The sequence below is a fragment of the Mastigoproctus giganteus genome, chromosome 9 (genome assembly GCF_048544385.1).
Source record: "Mastigoproctus giganteus isolate SK-2022 chromosome 9, ASM4854438v1, whole genome shotgun sequence".
Lineage (NCBI taxonomy): Eukaryota > Metazoa > Arthropoda > Arachnida > Uropygi > Thelyphonidae > Mastigoproctus > Mastigoproctus giganteus.
In genome coordinates, this window is record NC_143583.1 from 195,767,245 (window position 1) to 195,788,753 (window position 21,509).

Here is a 21,509-nt window from a genome sequence, read left to right on the forward strand (position 1 = left end):
AAAAAAAAAGTTAAAGGAATTTATCAAATCTTTGATAAAGGAGTATTACCTCTGCTGTTGTACCACTGGTAACATAAATTACTATAAAACAACAGATAAAAATTTTAAAAATTATATTTACATTTCTTTTTTTTTTTTTAAAACTCATTTAAGAATGTGATTTTTTAGAGATCCTTCACCCTCCTCAAAAAAGCAAATAAAAATTTGCCTTACATGCAAATAATATATATATGGTTTATCAGAAGTCTGGACCATATGATATACATTTGCCATTTTCTTTAAGTTGGAAAAAAACATTTTAATATCTGTTTACATATTTCAGGAATTGAAATACCCTGATGACTTTCTATAAGGCTTTCTATTTCCCCCCCTAGGGGAATAGTCTGATTTATAGCTCCAAAACCAAAGCTATATGGGACTGAAGGAAACATTCAGAATGCCTGCTCTTAGATGAATGTTTCCAAAGAGAAACAGTAAAGATAACATTTTTACAAGAATTCATGTATGTATGAATGTTAATGGCAGTCTATTTGTATAATAAATGAATTAAGTGTATATGGTTTCATTTTCCTTGTGGGTCCAGTCCAGACTTTTGATACATCCTGTACATTTCTAACATAGCAAAAAAAAAAAAAAATAAAAATTACAATGTGTATATGTAGAGATTCTAATTTCTAAGCTTCATATTTTGGTTTCAGAGCTGATATCACTGCTTTACAGATTTCTTGAATATCATATCTATGTTGCCATTTCCAGTCTTTTCTAGCAGTGCTGTCATCAAATACCTGAGGCCATGTATCTGCTGCAATAAAAAGTTAAATTTCATCAGGCAACAGAAAAATTCTGAAATTTTCCAACAAGCTAATTTTAACACCTTAAAAAAAAATCACAATTTCATTCCTGTTTTAAAAAAAAAAAAAAAAAAAAAATCAGGCAAGCTAATATCTATATTTTAAGAACTTCACTTTGGGTTAATACTCAGTTTTCTAGGTGGGAATACACTGGATGACACATTCCTTTCTCCCCCCCCCAAAAAAAAACACAAAGCTTAAACTCTCACCTAAATCAACTAGCTGAATGTCAAGTATAATTTCTACTGAAAAGAGTTATACCTACAATATACTTTTCTACTGAAAAGCATATTGCAGGTATAATATGGTATAATATAAAGCATATTGCAGGTATAATGACAACCCATGACAGATATATACAGCCTCACCACATTACACATATAAAAAATACTAAGCATGTTAAAGAACTATTAATATTTCATATTCCAGAATTTCACCAGGTATCAGTAGCAAAACCCACTAATGCCATCAGAGTAGGGGGAAGAATCAAAGGGAGAATTTGCAAATCTCAGGGAGACAAGATTCGCAATTTAGCTACTGCCTGGTAATACAACCTGTTGGCTACTGCCTGTTGTCAGACTCCTGCTTGCCAATGCTTCCAAAATCTGATGTGTATACTGTTTTAGAAGCATCAGCAAGACAGTCTGACAGCAGCATGGTCTGGTGATGGGTATTGGTAAGATGCCTGAAACATCACCCTAAGTGTATAGTGATTTGGGTTATAAGCTGAATAACCTATATTATTAATTTCACGTGGTATAAGAGTGGTTATTCATTATAATAAATTTTCTTACCAGAGGTTACAATATACAGTTCATGTCTGTCTGCATTTTACAAAGATAAGAAAGTGATCGCTTTTGTGAAGGTCAGTTAACATTGTTCATTTAATGCTAGAGGAATACATGGAGGGGTCTAGCATGGAGTTCGATCTTGTGGATAGTTCAATATAAGTGTGTATACCCATGTTTAATAGTACTAGCTGAATGTCAAGTATAATTTCATCACATCCTCTACAATTCACGTTGAACCCATATAGTATAGTGTGTGTTTAAAATCTCCCATAAAAACACATGGAGTGGGGGAACTGATTTATTAAGTTGTCAAATTCTGTGGTGGAGCATGCTGGGCAAGATTGAACATAAACTGACACTAAAGTAATGTCAAGAACAATCTCAATATTACCACTTATGAAAAAGTACAAATCTGTGTAAATCTGGATGGCATGCTTGTTTGAACTAATGCTACTGCTCCTCCTCCTCTAGCTGTCTTTTCACCTCTCTTGTCTGATGACACATATCTTGAGAACAGAGGAGTACAATTTGTAGACAGATATGGTTCCTATAGAAAAGTGCAAGCAGGATCATGTTGATGTATTAAATCTTTCGATTCATGAATTATTTGCTACATTATTTGGTTTTAGATTTATAGGATTAGTCAAACTTGTTTTCCCTCTATCTTGCATGGATTTATCATGCTATAGAAATACTAGGTGACCAATATCCATCTCATCATCAGCACAAAGTAAAACAGCTGTATTCTCTCATCTCATAAAAAACTATACTGTGTTCCAGTTCATTGTTTAGGTGAAATTTGACTCATCTCTTCTGTCAACAGCCATAGTTTCAAGACGTTTCTAAGAGTAGAAACAGATACTTGCATGTACACCAATGCTAGGAGTATAGTTAATAAATTCGACGAGCTTGAAGTGCTAGTCAAGACATCAAAGGCAGATATTGTTGGGATATCAGAGACATGGTGTCACAGATATAAGCAGTGCAGAACTGGAAATTGGGGAGTACAATGTGTACAGAAAGGATAGACAGGACAGGAAGGGAGGAGGGGTTATGCTGTTAGTTAAGAAACACAAAATCTAAGGAAGTGCATCCAATTGATGTGGGTGGACATTGCAATGTTCCGTTTGGTGTGACATAAGCACTGGTAAGGGAAAAATGAGAGTAGCTGTGTGATATATAGCTAATTAATCTGATGAGTATAATGAGCAATTGTGCAGATAAATAGAGTGGGCCAGTAAATTAGAGTGTCTTATAATGGGGGATTTTAATTTCCCGGATATTGACTGGAATTTGTGGGTTGGTCACACACACACTAGCAAGGCTTTTGTGGATTTATTGGATGATTGTTTTCTACAGCAGCATGTTCAGGAGGTGACTAGAGGGAGTAATACTCTTAATCTGATTATCAGTAGTGATTCTTCATGCATCAAGAATCAGCAGATAAAGGAACCACTAGGTGGCAGTGATCACAGTATGCTGAAGTGGGATTTACTCAAAGAGGTAATATACCATCAAGTGTAATGGGAAGGGTTTTTGCTTTCATAAAGATGACTACGGTGGTCTGAGACAGTATTTAAATTCTATACGGTGGGACCAACTGATGATGTTACCAACCGCAAATTCAAAATGGGAAACATTCAAAGAATTAATCTTGGAAGCTACTAGGCTTTTCATACCAACAAAGAAATACTGTTCAAGATTTATGCCTAAATGGATATCAGACGAATTAGACATGTGACAGAGAAGAAAAATGCATGGGATACATATAAATTAACATGTAAACACAGAAGCCTATGATAGATATAAGCTGGTCTGTAACCAAGTTACAAAGGAGATTAGGCAGGCGAAAGCAGATTATGAAAAATCTTTGGCAAAGGATGCAAAGAAAAATAGCAAAGAGTTCTTTACTTATGTAAACTCTAGAAGGAAGGGATGAATCAGATTGGTCCACTTGATATCGATGGTTCAACTGTTGATGATCCTGCACAGGTAGCTAACAAACTAAATGAATATTTTGCATCTACATTCACACATGAGGAGTTATTCAGGGAGGGGAATGACAGAGGTGTGTTCAACTCTGGCAGTAAGCTAGATAATCTTGTAATAACTGAGAGTAAAGTGAAGGAGAAATTGTTGAAGATAAACATAAGAAAGGCACCTGGGGTGGATGGAATCTATTCAATTATATTAAAGGAGGCGGCAAAGGGAGTAAGTAAGCCCTTAGCCATAATTATGAGAGCTTCTCTCAGGGGAAGTACCTATGGACTGGAGATGTGCAAATGTGACCCCAATCCACAAAGGAGGATCAAAGGGAGACACAGGTAATTACAGATCTGTTAGTTTAACTTCTGTTCCAGGGAAATTAATGGAGGCACTGGTTAAAGAAGCATCGCAGTATCATCTAGACAAGACTTCAGTTATAGCTCGGACACAGCATGGGTTTGTTAAGGGGAAGTCTTGTGTGACAAATTTGATTGGATACTATGATGTAGTCACAATGGAACTGGATGCAAAGAATAACTTTGATATCATATATTTGGATCTTAGAAAGGCCTTTGATATGGAAGACTGCTGCACAAGTTGCAGCAGTGTGGCATTGGAGGCAAATTGCTGCTATGGATAAAGGGATGGTTGAGTGGGAGAAGACAGAGAGCGGTAATCAATGGACACTGCTCTTTGTGGACTAATGTTATTAGTGGAGTCCCTCAGGGTTCAGTGTTGGGTCCATTGTTGTTTTCTGTATTTATAAATGATACTGAAGATGGTATATCAGGTATATTAATGTCCAAGTTTGCAGACGATACGAAGGTTGGCAGGGTTGTCAAGGACACTACTGACACTATGCTGCTGCAACAGGATTTGGAAAGGTTGAGCAGATGGGCTTCGAGGTGGCAAATGAAGTTTATCATTGACAAATGTAAAGTACTACATATGGGAAGCAGTAATCCCAGAGTAACATATCAACTCTGTGGTACCAAGCTGACAGTGGTAGAGAATGAAAAGGACCTGGGGGTAATTGTGCAGGCAGATATGAAGTTTTCTGAGCAGTGCAGAAATACTGCTCAGAAAACTTCATATCTTGTATAAGGCAATGGTCAGGTCACACCTTGAGTACTGTATACAGGTCTGGAGGCCTCATTTTAAGAAGGATGTAGAGTTGTTGGAACGAGTACAGAGAAGGGCAACAAGATTAGTGAATGGAACAAAGGGTTGCTCTTACGAAGAAAGGCTTAAGTTTTGCAAATTACAGTGTCTGGAGACTAGGCACTGTGAGGTGATCTGATTGAGGTGTATAAAGCCTTGAATGGTTTGAGCATGCTCAATGCAGATGGGATTCTTCCTCTTGCTCAGAATAATCGCCTGAGAGGGCATAAATTCAAATTGAGGAAAGACGGTTGTAGGATAGATGTGCGGAAGTTTGCCTTTAGCCAGCGGGTTGTTGATTGCTGGAACAAACTTCCATCTGTTGTAGAAGTTGATAGCTTATATAGATTCAAGGCAGAACTTGACAAACATTTGGACCAAATGGGTGGGTGAAATAAGGGGTTTTTTTTTTTTTTTTTGGCTGATGCTATATAAGTTTGCTTTCTTGCATCATGTGCCTTTGCTAATGCCAGATGATTTGGTATTAGCTGACTCTTTTCTGTTGTGAAAATTTTGCCATCCAAATGGGAGGATCTGACCCACTGGGCAAGCAAGGTTTCAGGTGAAACTGTATCTGCTTGTACTGAAATGTTTTTATTGTTTTTAACTGCACTGGTATATGACTTAGAGGGTACTAAGTTTAGTATCTGTCTGCATACTTGTTGCTATGGAAAATTTTTTTCTACCTTGCATTTTAGAACTTTTTTTTACAAAGATTTTAGGACTTTGACACTGACAAATTAGGGCATTATAACATAGTGGCAGTGCATTCAAATTGAGAATGGTACACATGGAGACAGGTAGCCATACCTCTGTATGTATGCTGTTTGGAAGCGGCTACATTTCTAGAATTTAAAATATCTAATGGAGTTTGGAATATATGAGTGAATCTTACATGAAAGATAATCCACTGATGTAGGAGACAGAGATACTAAAAATAAATATAATGTTCAAGAACCATTTTTTTCGTCATCCATGCAAAAAGGACAAATCTTTTGGCATAGATGACGTGTTTTCAGTTCTTCAGGGATTTCTTCCTCAGAGACTAAGTAAGTCTCATTCCAAAATGAGTCCTTTTTGAGGTGTTCAAAGTTTTGGGGTGGGGGGTGCAAAAATGGGAAGATATTTGAAAGTAATTTGCTTTAAGAGTTGCCAGAAATGACTGTGATGAGATGTTATACATTTCCCAAAATAGAGTAAATTTAACTATTTTGGGAGTACCTCTCATGGCCTCTATCTTTTCTGAACAAGACGAGATGACAGGCTATTACGTTTCATTGCTAAAGATAATATAATTAAGAAGAGAGGCAAGTCCTCTTTGGGATTTATTTGGGATAAAGAATCATCCTCTTTGGGATTGATTTCTTATGTTCAGCATCAATGCTCTGGAAAAGCTGGGGTTAATGAGTCCGTGTTTACTCATTGTTAACCTGATTCCTCACAAATTTCCTCAAATAAACTCTTCATACTCATCCATGAACTTTTTCAATGCCCCTTATATAATTACTAAAAACAGGCACTAATCAATGGCCAACTGAGAGTCGCACAGAGGTCAGCTGAATAAAATCTTGTTAGTATATTAAATAAACTAACAAGCAAAAATAAAGTAAAATGAATAATGTATGATAAAATATTACTGAAGATAATAGTAAGGAAAATATTTTAAATAAAATCTTAAAATACAATTTATTAATTTCTATTTAATAAACAAATAGCATTATTACATACTCAAATTTTCTGCTTAAATGATTAACTTTTCAGGCCTTAACAGCTGCAAATCTTTGAATCATTTCATCCAGATCTAAATCATTGGCAATGGCATTTACAATTGAGAAGGTTGCCAAACTATCCAACCAATCTTGTGCCATTGTGTAATGAAGGTAGGTTTGATTAAGATCATCTTTGAATAAACTCCCTTCAGCACTAGAAATGTTACAAGGATTCTTCATAAGTGCCACAAAAAGATTTACCAATGATGTCAAATTGTTTGAGCACATCAATTACATTATTTTCGGTGTTAGCTGCCTTTCAAATGGTATTGTAAAAATTTTACAAAAATAAATTTGTAAAGCAAATTTCACATAAATTAATGTTGGAGATGAATTTCTAATCACCTGTACACAGAATTTTTAAATCCATATTGGAATTGATCATTTTTGCTTTATGATCAACTCAAACCTGTCTTTCAATGACTGAACAGCACTGTCAAAAAAAAATGTTGGGGGGAAAAAAAAAAAAAAAGCTCTTAATTTTTCTTCCTTATTATTCCGACTTCATCTTGGTGTTCATTGTCAAAAATTCTTTTTTAAGGAGGTGAATTCTTGTTAGCTCAAATTCGGGTTCAATTTCCAACTTTCTTGCATCATCTAGAACAGTGGTTCCTAACTTACTTTAATCGTGGAACCCTTTTCACCTTGATAAAAAATTTTTGAACCCTGACAATTTTTAGTGATTATAAATACAACAACAAATCAATCAAAAAATCAAAAATAATTTATTGAAAATACAAAAAAAAAAAAAAAAAAAAAAAACAGATTAATAATGGAAAAGCAAATATTATTAATTCAAACTGGTAATTAATGTGAAGGATTAAACATCATCTTTTCTTTCAATATTCTTTCAAAATTTGGTTTAATTGTGGACATCTGAATTCTAATATCAGGAGTGGCATCCAACTTACTTCTGTATTTTGTTTTTGTTGCAGTGTAGAGCAAAAATCCGCTTTCACACACAAATATGTGGTACTAAATGGCAACAAACAATGAATTGCCTTTTTGAATAAATTTGGATATTCTTCTTTTAAGTCACACCAAAACTTGTTTAATGAAACTTCATTAAATATAACTTTTATTTGGCTGTTTGATGTTTCCTATTCTGAAGATAGTACCTCTGGTTTTTCTTTAATATTGAAAGGATTGAAAACTCAATAGTTATTGTCATCTTTTAGTAGAGGAAAATATTCATTTAATGCCACAGTTATTGATTTTAGATGAGAAATAATTTCTTTTTGAATTTCCTCGTCAGTTTCACAGGTCTATTCCTGTAAAAAGTCATTTAAAGTTGGAAATGGATCCATATTATTTTTTTCAACAGCCGTAGTCCAGTGTTGTAACTTTCGTAATAATGATTGTAATTTATCTTTTGTGTTGAAAATATTTACATTTTTTCCTTGAAGGGAGAGAGAAACTTCATTCAATTTTGTGAATATATCCGCCAGATAAGCAATCTGACTCAACCACGAAACGTTTCTAAAGCAATCTGCTAATAGAAATTTGTCATTGTGTAAGAATATGGCAAGCTCTTCTCGTAATTCAAATAATCTGACAAGAACTCTGCCACGTGGCAGCCATCTAATTTCAGTATGTACCAGCAAAGATGTACGTTGGTTGCCCATATCTTCGCAACATATAATTTGGAATAATCTTGTTTTTAACTGTCATGTTTTCACAAAGTTAATAATTTTCACTGTTTCATCTAAAATACATTTTAAAGGTGAAGAGATATTTCGAGCAACCAGTGCATGTATATGAAGAACACAGTGATTACTCGTACATGTTTTAGCAACATTTTTAATTCGTGATACTGCCCCTTTCACAGGTCTTATCATTGACTTCACACCATTGCTACATACATCGACACATTTCTCCCAACTTATTCCACGAGTCTTCATAAAATCGTCGATACATTTAAATATCATTTCTCCTGTTGTACTGGTTTGTAAATTTTCACAGAGTAACACATCTTCAATGGGATTAATGTAGTAATAATGAATGAAAACTAATAAAATTGATGGGTTTCCAACGTTCGTTGTCTCTTTACAATTAGATGAGACAACGTCCGTTGTCTCATCTAATTCTAAAGTTCCTGCTCAATATCCTTAGCCATATCATGAATTCTATGTGAAACTGTATTATTTGAGAAAGAAATTTTTATCAATTTGTTGACAGGATTTCTCATTGAACATATACAGTGAACAACATCTTTGATGCATGGTTTTATGAGAATTTCAGAAATTGTATGCGCTTCACCTGCGAGCGATATACGGTAGCTTACTTTGTAGGAAGCCATTGTTGCCCTTTCGTTATCCGACAACATTTTCGACATAAAATATTTAGTTTTGTCAAGAGACAAGTTTTCTTTCAAAAAATTGACATCTTTATTTTTATATTCTGAATGGTTCGTTTCAAAATGTCTGCGCAATTTAGCTGGTGCTAATGAACTATTTGATAAGATCTCATTGCATAATATACATAACACATTAGGGGCCTCGGGATTTCCTGTGGTCATGAATCCAAGTAATAAATAACTCAAGTCGTATTTACGTTTTTTATGACTTAGCGATGTTTTAGTATTGACAAAAAACACTTCCCCTTTCCTCGATTCATCTGCTAAAGCAGATGAATTGCGAAAATACAGAGTAATGCTAGTGCCTTGTATTTTCATCAGTATCCACTTTACCAGTCTCCTTGCCACTAGAAACGTGTGAACTGCTTGCCACACTTTTTTTTAAAACTCCTTGTCTCAAATAATGATCCATGATATTTTAATTTTGGGTATACACAATCATAATATTATAAATCAATACGATTCCCACTTTATTTTTATATGAAAAGTACATAAGACATCACAAAATGATTGCAATGCAAAACACCACTGATCTATGACTAATATGTCCGCTCGTACGCTGTACCACTGCGCCCCACCTCACTTCAGATGATTTCGTCAGGGAATATGACTCAACTAGTGGTGGGAGAATCGAATGCAAGTATTCGATTCATTCATCCACCATTAGACTAACTGGATTTTATTTTCCACAAATGCGAGCCATGCAGAGTCTGTGTGCAGGTCCCTTCTCCCTATGAATTTTAATAATTTTTGAAACTTTATTTAAATAAATTTTTCATACATATTTCAAACTATTAATTAGAGCTCAAGAACTAATTTTATTGCGGAACCCCAAATGTTATTGGTGGAACAAGTTGGGAACCCATGATCTAGAAGGTATTTAAATTTGTCATCTGTTCTGCAATTTAAGGTTGATTAATTTCATTTGATTTTTTTTTTTTGAAACAGGTCAAATTTGACATATTCTCGATCTTTTTAAGAGTTTTTACTTTTGATGTTTATCTGGCTCAAAATGCTATAACAAACATAGGCAGCAGATAAGTTTGCTTTAATAGTGTTTTTCAACAGTCAAAAATTCAGTCTAATTTCTTATGTAGAATTCCCTTTTAAAGGAATTTATTGATTGAGATTTTTTTTTTTTTTTTCTGTTGCTCTTTCAATTTTCGCAACCTCTTTCCCCAAACTTCAGCATCCTGAGCCAATGCTACATTTGAACCCATCCAAAGGAGAGACTTACTGGCACCAACCCAAAGGAGAGACGTTGACCTTGTGTGCTGTAAACTGCATTTGAGACTGCCAACAAATTACAAAACAATGTGCAAGCGATGCCAACACAGTTCCTGCAAGACAGACCTTTTGTTTCCAGATATGAAGACAAAACATTAAATACATCTTGGCCTTTGCTTGTTTCGGGCAACTCTTTGCAGCATAAAAAGCTTTCTTGAATTTCATCATCATTTACAAACCTTACAAATGCTACAGCATGAGATTTATCGGTGAAATCTGTTGACTCATCAACTTGGATAGAGAAGCTGTTGTTTTTCAGTTTATTACACAAAACCGCCATCATGTGACATGTCATCAATACGTCGACTTATCGTACTTTTTTCAGAGTGGAACCTTTCCAATTTGTCCTAGCATTTTACTTACTATAATTTTACATGCTGCCATTATTAGATTCTCACCAACTGTGTGACTTTTCCTTTTCTGAGCAATAAGTTCTGCTACTAAATAACTTGCTTCCTGAGCCTTTTCACTGAATGTGACTTTTTTTAACACAAGCTTCACTCTGTTTTCAGATTACAATAGCCATTTAAAATAATCAGCATCTTTACTTATCAAGCAGCTGTGATTTGTAGTTAAATGTCTTTTCAATTTTGCTGGATCCACTGCTGCATTTTTAAGTTGTTTGCCACTGACGACGCACAGTGGAATAGGACAACTTTGATTATCGGCCGATGTAAAACCCATTGATAAGTAGCTTTCATTGTAAAGACAGACTTTGTGTCCCTTGTTGCACTAGTGCAGTGAAATGACTCAGAAGACTGTAATCCTTCATCACTAACCTTATCAGAATTGTCAGTAGGCCTAGGCCTAGAATCCTCCTCTTACATCTCACACCTCGTCTTCAAAAATTGTCACATTGAACCGTCAGACATGTTTGTAAAACACAAATGCTAATAAAGTATAAAACAGAAGGGCATAATAAATAGCTAAATGAGAAAATCGCAAAAAAATACGAAAACTTTACAATACAATTCACTTCTAATCTACACAATGCATGTTTTGCAATGGTTACAACTCAACAGTTGTGGGAGGAAGAGGCTGACGTCATCAGCCTGCCATCCTCCTCTCCATGCAATACATTGCTAACCAATTATCAACGGCCTCCCCTATCTTGCATCAAGAACTGAGAATGGACTCAACCAAATGAACACGGTCCTGCTGCTCACTGCCATATGGGGCTGAAAGACCTAACGAAACTGCTAACGGAGCTGCTTGGTCACTGTCCAGCACTGCAAACACTAGCATCTTGCAGCGTGCAAACTAAAAAAAAAAAAAAAAAAAAAAAAAAAAAAAAAAAGGAGGTCTCATGGAACCCTAGGGTTTCGCGGAAACTTCAGTTGAGAAACCTTTGTCTGAAGACTAGGCATCTGTAATGTGATCTGACTGAGATGTTTAATGCTTTAAATGGCTTAAGCAGACTCAATGCTGATGGGATTCTTCCTCTTGCTCAGACTATGCACGAGGGATATAAATTCAAATTGAATACGGATGGTTGCCAAATAGGTGTGTGGAAGTTTGCCATTCAGACAACGGTTGGTTGAGTGTTGGAACAAGCTTCAATTTTTCATCCATTGTTGTGGAAGTGGGTAGTCTGAATAAATTCAAGGAAGAACAAGACAAACAATTGGAGAGGATGGATGAAATTGGATTTTTTTTTTTTTTTTTTTTTTTTTTTGAATGATGTTGTATAAGCTTGCTTTCTTGAATAATTTGCCACCATTAATACTAATAAGTTACACTCTCAACACTTGAGCATTCGTGTTGCATTACATTTGATTGTTATAGCAGAATACTCAAGTGTATCTTCGTGAAGTGTCAGAAATTGGCAACTTTTAAATCTCTTATTTCAGAGATAAAGTCAGATATGAATAAGCTAAACTTGGTAAAGGTTGGCAGGTCATGAAGCCTCATCAGAAAGGTGAGCATTGTGTGAAGATTGTAAAATGTGATCTAATCACTAGTTCAAAACAGGAGGAAGCAAAAGAAGAGGAAATAAGATGAGAGAAAAAGTTTTATGTACTTAAAATTTTGGGCTATAAAAACTCATCTAGCATTTGTATAAACTAAAATTTGACAGGAGTGAGATATTGTTTATTCGTAAACAATTTTTGTTTTTGTAATGTATCCTTAAGTTCTTGGTCTCACAAACCTTAGAGATGGGAAAGAGGAAGTTTAGAGGCTGCATTAATGGCACAAGATAAACCATTTGGAAAGAAGTTCCATGTCAAGGATGCAGAATGAAAGCAAGTTTCCAGGAAAATATTTGAGGAGTTCAAGAGTCAATGCTGTGTTAAACAACTTGAAAGAAAAAGAAAAATTTTGTGTAATAAACCTTTTACTTTGGGATTATACATAAGGAATAATGTAGAAAAAACAATAAGTGGGATGTAAGTGACCTTAATCAAAGGAGAAATCCTATTCAAATTTGAAAGAATATTTATATACACATATAGAAAGCGATTCTGTTGTGCTGAAGTTACCTCGAAGAAGATCAAGAGAAGCAAGCTTCTCTGTTCATCAATCCAAATTCATAACTTAGCATATAGTGGAGAGGGAACATTAACACTTCCACCTATATTTGAGAGACTGTATTCCATGTGTTATAATTTTTGGAATGTTGTGAAACAACAACATTCTGAGAATTCATAAATAATGGCCGAAAAGTAAAAGTCTGGAATTTGTGGACAAACACAAACATTTACTTTTAGGCTGAGCTCTAAATCAGAACAAAACTCAAAATTTTATGAGAAGTTTATTCCATGTTTATAAACTAACCTCAACAGAAGCAAAGAACAAATATAACTATGACCAAGTCTATAAACAAAAGTTTCTGAAAACAGTTCAGAGTCCAATCAATGTGCAGATATTGAGCAGGTATTAATTTCATGTACCTTTACTTTTAGAACACTTGTTTACTGACTACTTAAAAATGACTGCTCATGTGCATTACAGCACACATTTTGGTGCCATTCTGAATGCTTATACACATAACGGGTCATCACTTCTAGTGCTGTTTGACACATCTGTCAGAGGCAGCAAGCATCTTAAAATCTTCAAAGAGAACTGTGGAAGCCTTCAAGCTGGAGTTCTTGATGAAGCTAGGGTAAGAAAGCAGCTTGCATAATATACGTTGATCACACTGAAACAAAATAAACCTATACACAATTCTGTAAGAATTTGCTCCTTATGAGAGGTTAAAATACACCATCATCACTATACATTACCATTTATTAAGGAAACACTAATAGCCAGAAGTAACAGGAAACAAATTTTCATTTAACCAGGTTTTTGAAAGACAGACTGCATCATATTTCTTGGGGAAGAGCATAATTATGAGTATATCCCCTTATAAGTATGTACAAGCCAAAAACACTGTGGCTAGTACACAGGTGTAAACCGATGTAAACAAGGGATCAAAGTGTGGCACTGACACCACATAGAAAGATGGCCTACCCTCTGTGTCACTAGGCAATACCAGATTATACTCTCATCATGCAGTAAAACATTTGACATAAGCAAAACAAGGGAAATTTATCAGGTGTGCACACATCAAGAAAGAAATATTTTGTAGATATTTATTTTTAATGTTTTATTTTACTATCCACAGAATAAAAGAAAAATAGAAAATAAACGAACACAGGGATTGTTGCCTTTAAAAATAATTACAAATAATTCATGTTGCAGAAACTTTCTTATCTACTTCTTATATAAAATATACATAGAAACCTTTTGCCCACTTTCAGTATCCAGCACAGATGCTCAAAAAAATTCCACAAAAGACATGCATAGTTCTCAGCATTGGTTGCCAGCAAAGCAGGCAATCTGCTTATAAAGCATTTTGCTCCTTAAAAAAAATTACTAAACAAGAAATGCAAGCCAGATAGGACAATAAAGAACTATTTATTTGTGCAAAGGAGGATGGGATTAGTGAAAGGAACAAAAGGGTGGTTTTACCAAGAAAGGTTTCAGTTCTGCAAACTGCAGCATCTGAAGTCTAGGCAAATGCAAGGTGATCTGGTTGAGGTGTTTAAGACCTTCAGTGGATTGAGCAAGCTCAATGCTGATAGAATTCTTCTTGCTTAGACTATGCATGAGAGGACAAAAATTCAAATCGAAGAAGGATGATTGCAGAATAGATGTGCAGAAGTTTGCCTTCAGCCAGCGGGTGGTTGATTGTTGGAACAGATTCCATCTGTTGTTGTGGAGGTGGGTAGGTTGAATAAACTCAAGGAAGAATTAGACAAATTATTGGAGGAGATGAACAGGTGATGTGGAATTTTTTTTTTTTTTTTTTTAAAACGACAACCCCAAGTACGAAAAATATTAGAACAAACAGTACTCAGTAATGTGCATGGGTTAAAGGCTGAGACGACAATAGATATTTACAAACTTTAGGCTTGAATTTCTGTGGATTGTAATTTTGAGGAATACATGGGAAGAAAGGTTGTTCCAGAAAACAGAAGTAGGAATAAATGAGGAAGAGAAAAGTTGGTTCAGTCAGTGTGGAGTTGGGCAAGAATGAATGTTGAATGGTTCTGGCTTGTGTTCAGACTGGTTTGAAATAGAACAGTGGAATTACAGATACCAACTGAGAAGAACAGTGCCCATAAAAATATCTATAGTGCCCACAAAGTCACTCTGCATGAGGTTACGTCCTCTGTTAATTATTTGTTTTATATTTTTTCTAGGTAGGACTTCAGTATGACAGAGACACCAGTGAATATACAATAGAAGAGAGACTGATTACTTGTGTTTGGATTACAAACATGCGTGAGAAGGAGTAAGTTTTGAAGACATAAGGACAAGATTTTCGCAGAAGTTCGATAAGGCTGCTCCTATGCATGAAATTCTGCAGGCATGGGAGAAGGCTTTTTCCACAGGAAGCATCCTTGATTTAAAGAATTCTGGTAATCTAGCATCACACCAACATCACATGGGCATTGTTGAAGCATCCTGCTCGAGATCACTACTGAAATCGTCTTGAAAAGATCTGAATTAGAGATTCCACAGTCCAAAAAATAATAAAAAGGGATTTGGGAACGAAGCCATTTAAGCCTGAATGTGTTAATGTGCTTTCTGATAGAGATTTGGCCCCTCGTGAGCTCACTTGCAAAGATTTCCCACCGTGGAATCAAAATAGTGTATTTTTTTCAGATGAGTGTGCTATTTACCTTAGTAATTGATCCAAGAATGTTTATTTTTGGTGTAAAGAAAATTTTCATTTTTATGAGGAAATTGAGCAGCATTCTGGTCATATGAGCAACAAAATTACAGAAGATCACTTGATAGGCCATATATTTTTTCAATACAAGTGTCAATCAAAGTTTCTGGCATCTCCCTCTTCTCCTTCAACACCCATTGTTGTTATTTGGTTTTTAGGAGCATTAGCAACTAAGGCCATATTGCTCCAGGAATATGCGGTGGTCATTCCCTGACCTTTCCGCATCCTCCGTATTTGGTCAACACCCATGCACAGTACTATACTAACTAGTACCACTACTGATACTAATAGCACTAATAATACAATAATATAATACTAATATGTACTAACGGGTGGTGAATGACTCATCAACCAGTGAAATACTACCACTTTGCTTATTGAAGGCTTAAAGTGATGAAACTCATGTTTAGTCACCAGAGCAAAGTTTCCAGCATCTAATCCCTCTCCATCTCCTTAAACCCATGCATGGTGCTAAGTACTACAGGTTTTCATTTAAAAAAGAAAAAAAAAAAAAAAAAAAAACGCACTGCTTCAACATGCTTCAAATGTGGTTTGTTCCACAACTGCATGAGAAAGGTCTTGAGGAAATCGCTATCCTGCAACAAGATGGTGCACCAGCACATTGTGCTCACCCAGTTAGAAAATATATACTGATGACAAATTCAGTGGACAATGGATTGGATGTGGATCTGATAATGGTGTGACTTCCTTTAAGTCCAGACTTAACAACATATGACAGTTCACTTTGGGGCATTGTGAAAGAGAAAATTCCTCAACTCCACCTAACAACAATTGAAGACCTAAAAACAGCTATCAGGGACTACTTTTACGACTTCCAACCATCAAGATGGATGATGTCTGGAAGGACATGGAGGAAAATTAATTTGTGTGAAGAATGGAAGAGGAGCATACAGATAACTTCTAACTAGCATGCAAAGAGACTTTGTGGCATCTGTACAGAAAAGGTATGTGGCAGAAACTGAATGAAGAGACAGAGAAGCTGTTTAGAGGAAAAGTAATGCCGGGGGGGGGGGACAGGAAGTTTTCTCTGATGCAGAGGAAACAATATTTGTAGTAATGATAATGCCTAAAAGAGATATGTGATCTTGAACATGACATGATGCTTCAGAATGACTGAAATTAACTAAGTTATCTTTGCCCCATTGGAGAATTACTTGGAGATACAGCACGAGTGGAGAAGTTAGAGAGAGCTCAACCACAGTGCATAATGAGAGAGAGAGAGAGAGAGAGAGAGATACGATTGGATGCCAAATTACAAAAAACAAAAATCCATTAGATGGGTGCTTCTTTAGAAGACCTTTTTCTAGCTAAAGATGATAAAAAGCCTTAAAATGCCAAGAGCAATTGCTTTAGTTTCATCAACTTTTGCGTTAAATTTGCTCAGAGATGAGTAACATAGCCAGTATATCACCTGTTGATTGACATTAATAGAAATAAGAATTGCAGTTGATGGATTTCTCCATTACTCTGAAAACAGCAGAAAAGTGCAATGGAGGCAGTAACTGGATAGGAAGGAAGGATATGCCACCCTTTATAGAACCTGGCTGGATATTAGCAAATCTGCAAGCAGAAGGAAACAGCAGTGGAATAGGAGAGTGTAAAAAGGCAACAGAGAATAGGAACAATGCTCAGAAGCACAGGTTCTGAGAATAACAGAAAAACCAGCAGGATGTGGAACTTGCTTGGCATCAACATTAAGAATTCTTTCTGCATCCTTCTGTTAAAAAACCATAAAAGGCACTGAATGGAGAGTCTTTGGCATGGTACAAGGGGATTTATTAAGATCACTGATGCAAAGGTTTAAGAAAAGTAGGATGCTAATAGGTCAGCTTTATCTTTAGCATAGCGCACATGCTTGTTTGTTTGTTATTTGGTTTTTAGGGGCATTAGCAACTAAGGCCATATTGCTCCAGGGATATGCGGTGGTCATTCCCCGACCTTTCTGCATCCTCTGTATTTGGTGGTCACAGGCTCGAACCCCGGTCTAATCAAGAAGCATGTGCTATGCACTGCTGCTCCTGCCCACCTGGCTACGGAGACACTGAGCACACATGCAAAAGCTCAATTGGGTGATAACAGAGGTGGATAATTTAGCTAGAAACTAAAAGAATTGACTACCATTTGGATAAGAAGAAAGTTTTCTACTCTTAGCCTGTATCTTTATAATAGGTGTTGTGCTTAATTGTTTTACAACTGTTGTGAGCTTTGAACACAAAGAGAATGAAGCTGGAATACTAGTAAGAAAAGCAGGGTGGTTTTCCCTCCAAGTGAATTAAAAATCCTATGCTAATTATTTGCATAAGGAAGCAGGCTAAGAAAAGTTTTGAGACACCATGCCAGATGGGGAACAACATTCCACGATAACACAGATTTGAGATTTGTAGTGAGAAGCTGTTTAGAAAAAAGTAATGCCAAGCAAAAGGACAATCTGTTATGGAGAGAGCAATATAGATCAATTCTGAAAACCATTCTAGTTTTACCAGATATTTCTTGGAATGCTCTGACACTTACAACTCATGAGTAAGACAAACCTAAATTATATCACTGTTATGAGGTATTTACAAATGAAACTAAAGATCCCAGAGTCAAACTAAATTTGCCTAATCTAAATAATAATGTTTTTGTTTTCCAAAACAAGACAAATAAGGAACATTAATCTAAAAAAAAAAAATTTGAAAAATGGGGGAAATTGGCTATTCCACTTACCTATACTTTGTCGAGAATCTGGCTTATATATCACTTCCAAGTGAGGGATATGTTCCCTAATTGCCTCCACTAATTCTTCTGGGGTAAAGCTAACTGCTGCAACATTATAGGTCCTGAGACTGAGACACGATTCTGGAGCTTCCATCACTTGTATAAGAGCATTCAGACAATCATCAATGTATATCATAGGTAGTCGAGTATCTCGTCTTAGGTAACACTTGTATCTACCATACCTGAGAGCATCATGAAATATTCCAACAGCATAATCTGAAAATAAATTTAGAAGCAGTAACTAATAATCAAAGAGTATAATTTAACATACATTTCAGTAAGAATTACACACTTTCTGCAATAGATATAAAATCAAAGCATTAAAAGAATATAAATCATACAGATCAGTTGTTTTGCATACATTTAATGTCAAACGTGAGAGAGAGAGAGAGAGAGAGAGAGAGAGAGAGAGAGAGAGTGCGCAACTCCATTATAGAAGAGATCATCACTAACTTATGAAGTGCTTTGAGCACCACTAACATTGATTGTGTACTTTGACGGGTTGCTGGTGAGAAAAAAAGATTGTTTGGCATTCTAGTAAGTTAAGTGGATAAACTAATGAGTTATGTCAGGCCATTAATCATCACAAAACTTCAGAATTTCAACCAGCTGGGTCCACGAGGAAAGTTAGACAGTGAGAGAGAAAAAAAAAAAAAAACAATACATAAGAAAATACAAATTATGCACTTCTGTCCTCATATAGGTAACTTATACAGTTGACCTTTGAATTTCTTCAAACTGTCAGCCTTCCTGCAAAGGAAACTTGTTCTAGTAACTCACTGGCTAAAAGAAAACTGCTCACAATCTAGTCTAAACCTCTTCTGTAATTTGAATTTATGGCCCCTAGTTCCTATGCAAATTCTTTATAACATAGTGGACACAGTGTTGAGGGTCAAGCAGCACTGGTGGTTTCCCACAACTCTGCTATTAGTTCTCTTGTGTTGAGATATAGTTCCTTATGAAGGCCAGAATGTATGAGTGATGTGTTGTTTATGTCGTATAAAGTAGTTATGTTTCTTCTGGCATCTTAGCCTAAGGATCCATGAAGCATCACAGACCCCTAGTTTCCATTCATGGCACAGGCATCTGAGCCAGGGAGTCCAGAATCATTACTCAGGTTAGGCCATTCCTAGAGTCACCTGAGCTTCCCAAAGATGGCTCAGACAAGAGAAAAAAAAAATTTATTTTTTCAATGGAAAAGAGTTAAAGGAGAATAGTCAAGAGAGATGGTGAGAAAAGAGAGGGTGGAAAGTAACAGCTGAATGAAAGGGAAGAATGTTCACCTGGACATTAGGCAAAGAGACAAAATGGAAAGTGGGTGGGCAAATGCCCAGGAAGAGAAGACACAGGGAGAAGGGGTCCCTGTATGGTAGCCAGTTGGCACAGTAGTCCAAATGGCTCTGTAGTTCCCACTCTGGAAGATTCCAGTGTCAGCAGTGTTAATCCAAGGATGTCTGCTAACATTACTGAGCTGAGAAAATACAAAACATGGAGGTAGTCGGGGTAAAAGCAATGGCATGAAGATCACTTTGAAGTCTAGTTCTTCATTCAAAAACAGCTTCTACAAAGAAGGCAAGGGTGTGATAGAAGAACTCTTTTATTAGATAGAAATGCTCTTGATTCATAAGATTATCAATAATATTTGTGATGAAGAGAATTGTGGTCTTAATAGGAAGGCAATGGTACACAATGTGGTCTCAGTCTTTGGGGAGCCACAGTGGCACAGGTGGTTTTTCACAACACCTTGATTTGTTAATTTCTGGTTATACAGGCCATGGTCAGTTAGTACAAAAGTGATGTAGAAGCCTGGGGAAAACCAGGGAGGAGGCAGCTTTGAGCTTGTTATGGCTATCCTTGGTATAAGCTTTTTTGCAATGGCTCCTTTGGTTGGTTTGTCACAATACTCCTGCCATTTTTGGTACATTTCTGTGATTTTTTTTTTTTTTTTTGCACTCTTGCTCTTGTGATCATTTGATGGTCTAGCAAGAAGCCTGAGATATCAACTTGTATATTTTTCTTTAGACAAAATATGCCATGCTGCAGGACTTCAAGATGGAGAGTGGGAAAGCCAGCAAAGACTTGGAGGTGGGTGTACTGAGAGAGTGTGTTTAGTGTCAAATGGCACCAGGAGTTCCCCCCCATCTCAGAGTAGTGTACATTGTGGGTGTGAAACAGAGCACTGTCAATGCCAGAGGTTTAAAGGTGTATGGATTTTGTATATATAGTGTTGTGTACTGTTGTTCCTCTGGTCATTTAGCTGACCAGAGGAGGCCGACCAGGTACACAGTATTATAGTCAAGGGTGCAAGCAATATTTTTATTAATATTTTCATTAATTTATTGAAACATAGATATTGCATGTACAGCCACTCCCCAACTTACGTAAGGGTTGCATTCTGCAGAACTCTGTGTAAGCTGGAATTTTACATAAGTCGGAATTTATTTTTCTAAATGCTTATGCGGCACTCACAAATTTGATTGAAGCAAATTGGATTGAATTTGAATGAAGCAAAAAAGAAATGTTCAACAAATATGTAAATAGAATTATTTATTCAATTTTTTTTTTTTATCTCATGCTCAGGAAAATTTATAAAAGTATACAAAATTACAAAAATTATAAAAAGAGAGAGGAGACAGACATAACATCAGCAAGTTTTACCTTTCAAGCATCATTGCCAGAATTAACTCTCCAGTCGATAAGCACGCCACTGTGGAAGTTGAGGGCTGTGAAGATTTAGAAGGGGTTTTTTCCAACACATTGCAAAATTTCTCTGCAGCTACAAAATTGGCACTGGTGACTTCCCCACATACTTTAATGCAGCATTTCCCAAACTTTTTTTAGTAACGGAACACTTTTCATCTCACAACATATTCACGGAAAACTTACAAAACACAAGTTTAGCGGGAGCCAAAGAACTGTTTGCTAATATTTTATTACATATGATGCACCGATATTCAAATAACTGTCACACCATACTTTCGCTTTGGTCTTTTATTAGTTGGTTTTTGTTTTTTCCCTTTGGATTTTTGGGGAACAAAAGGCTGTGATTGTTCATCCTCACTCTGGAGTGTGACAATATTGTGTTCGTTTTCATCAACCACAGTTGCACTACTAGAAGTAATTTGCTTCTCATTTTAAAGTTCCTTTTTTCAACCACAAATCCATGGTCTCATATTTTAATAATAATATTTTGAAATACAGGTAACCGTCATATAACATGGTTATTAGATTCCTGTAAAATGTAGTCTTGTGCAAAACCATGTTATATGGGACTAAGAAAAAGTACAAGATAGGGGGGATGGGGTTACT

At 35.9% G+C, this 21,509-nt stretch overlaps 1 protein-coding gene across 1 annotated transcript in view; it reads right to left on the bottom strand.

The window, feature by feature from the left end:
* Positions 1-674: 674 nt before the first annotated feature.
* The window catches only part of Tdh (L-threonine dehydrogenase), a 156,653-nt gene continuing 135,818 nt past the window's right edge, over positions 675-21,509 (bottom strand). The window contains exons 7-8 of the mRNA XM_090380883.1: positions 18,150-18,416; positions 675-802 (exon numbers count right to left, since the gene is read on the bottom strand). Of these exons, the coding sequence (XP_090237009.1) occupies positions 675-802; positions 18,150-18,416 (395 nt within the window). The remainder of the gene's footprint in view (positions 803-18,149; positions 18,417-21,509) is intronic.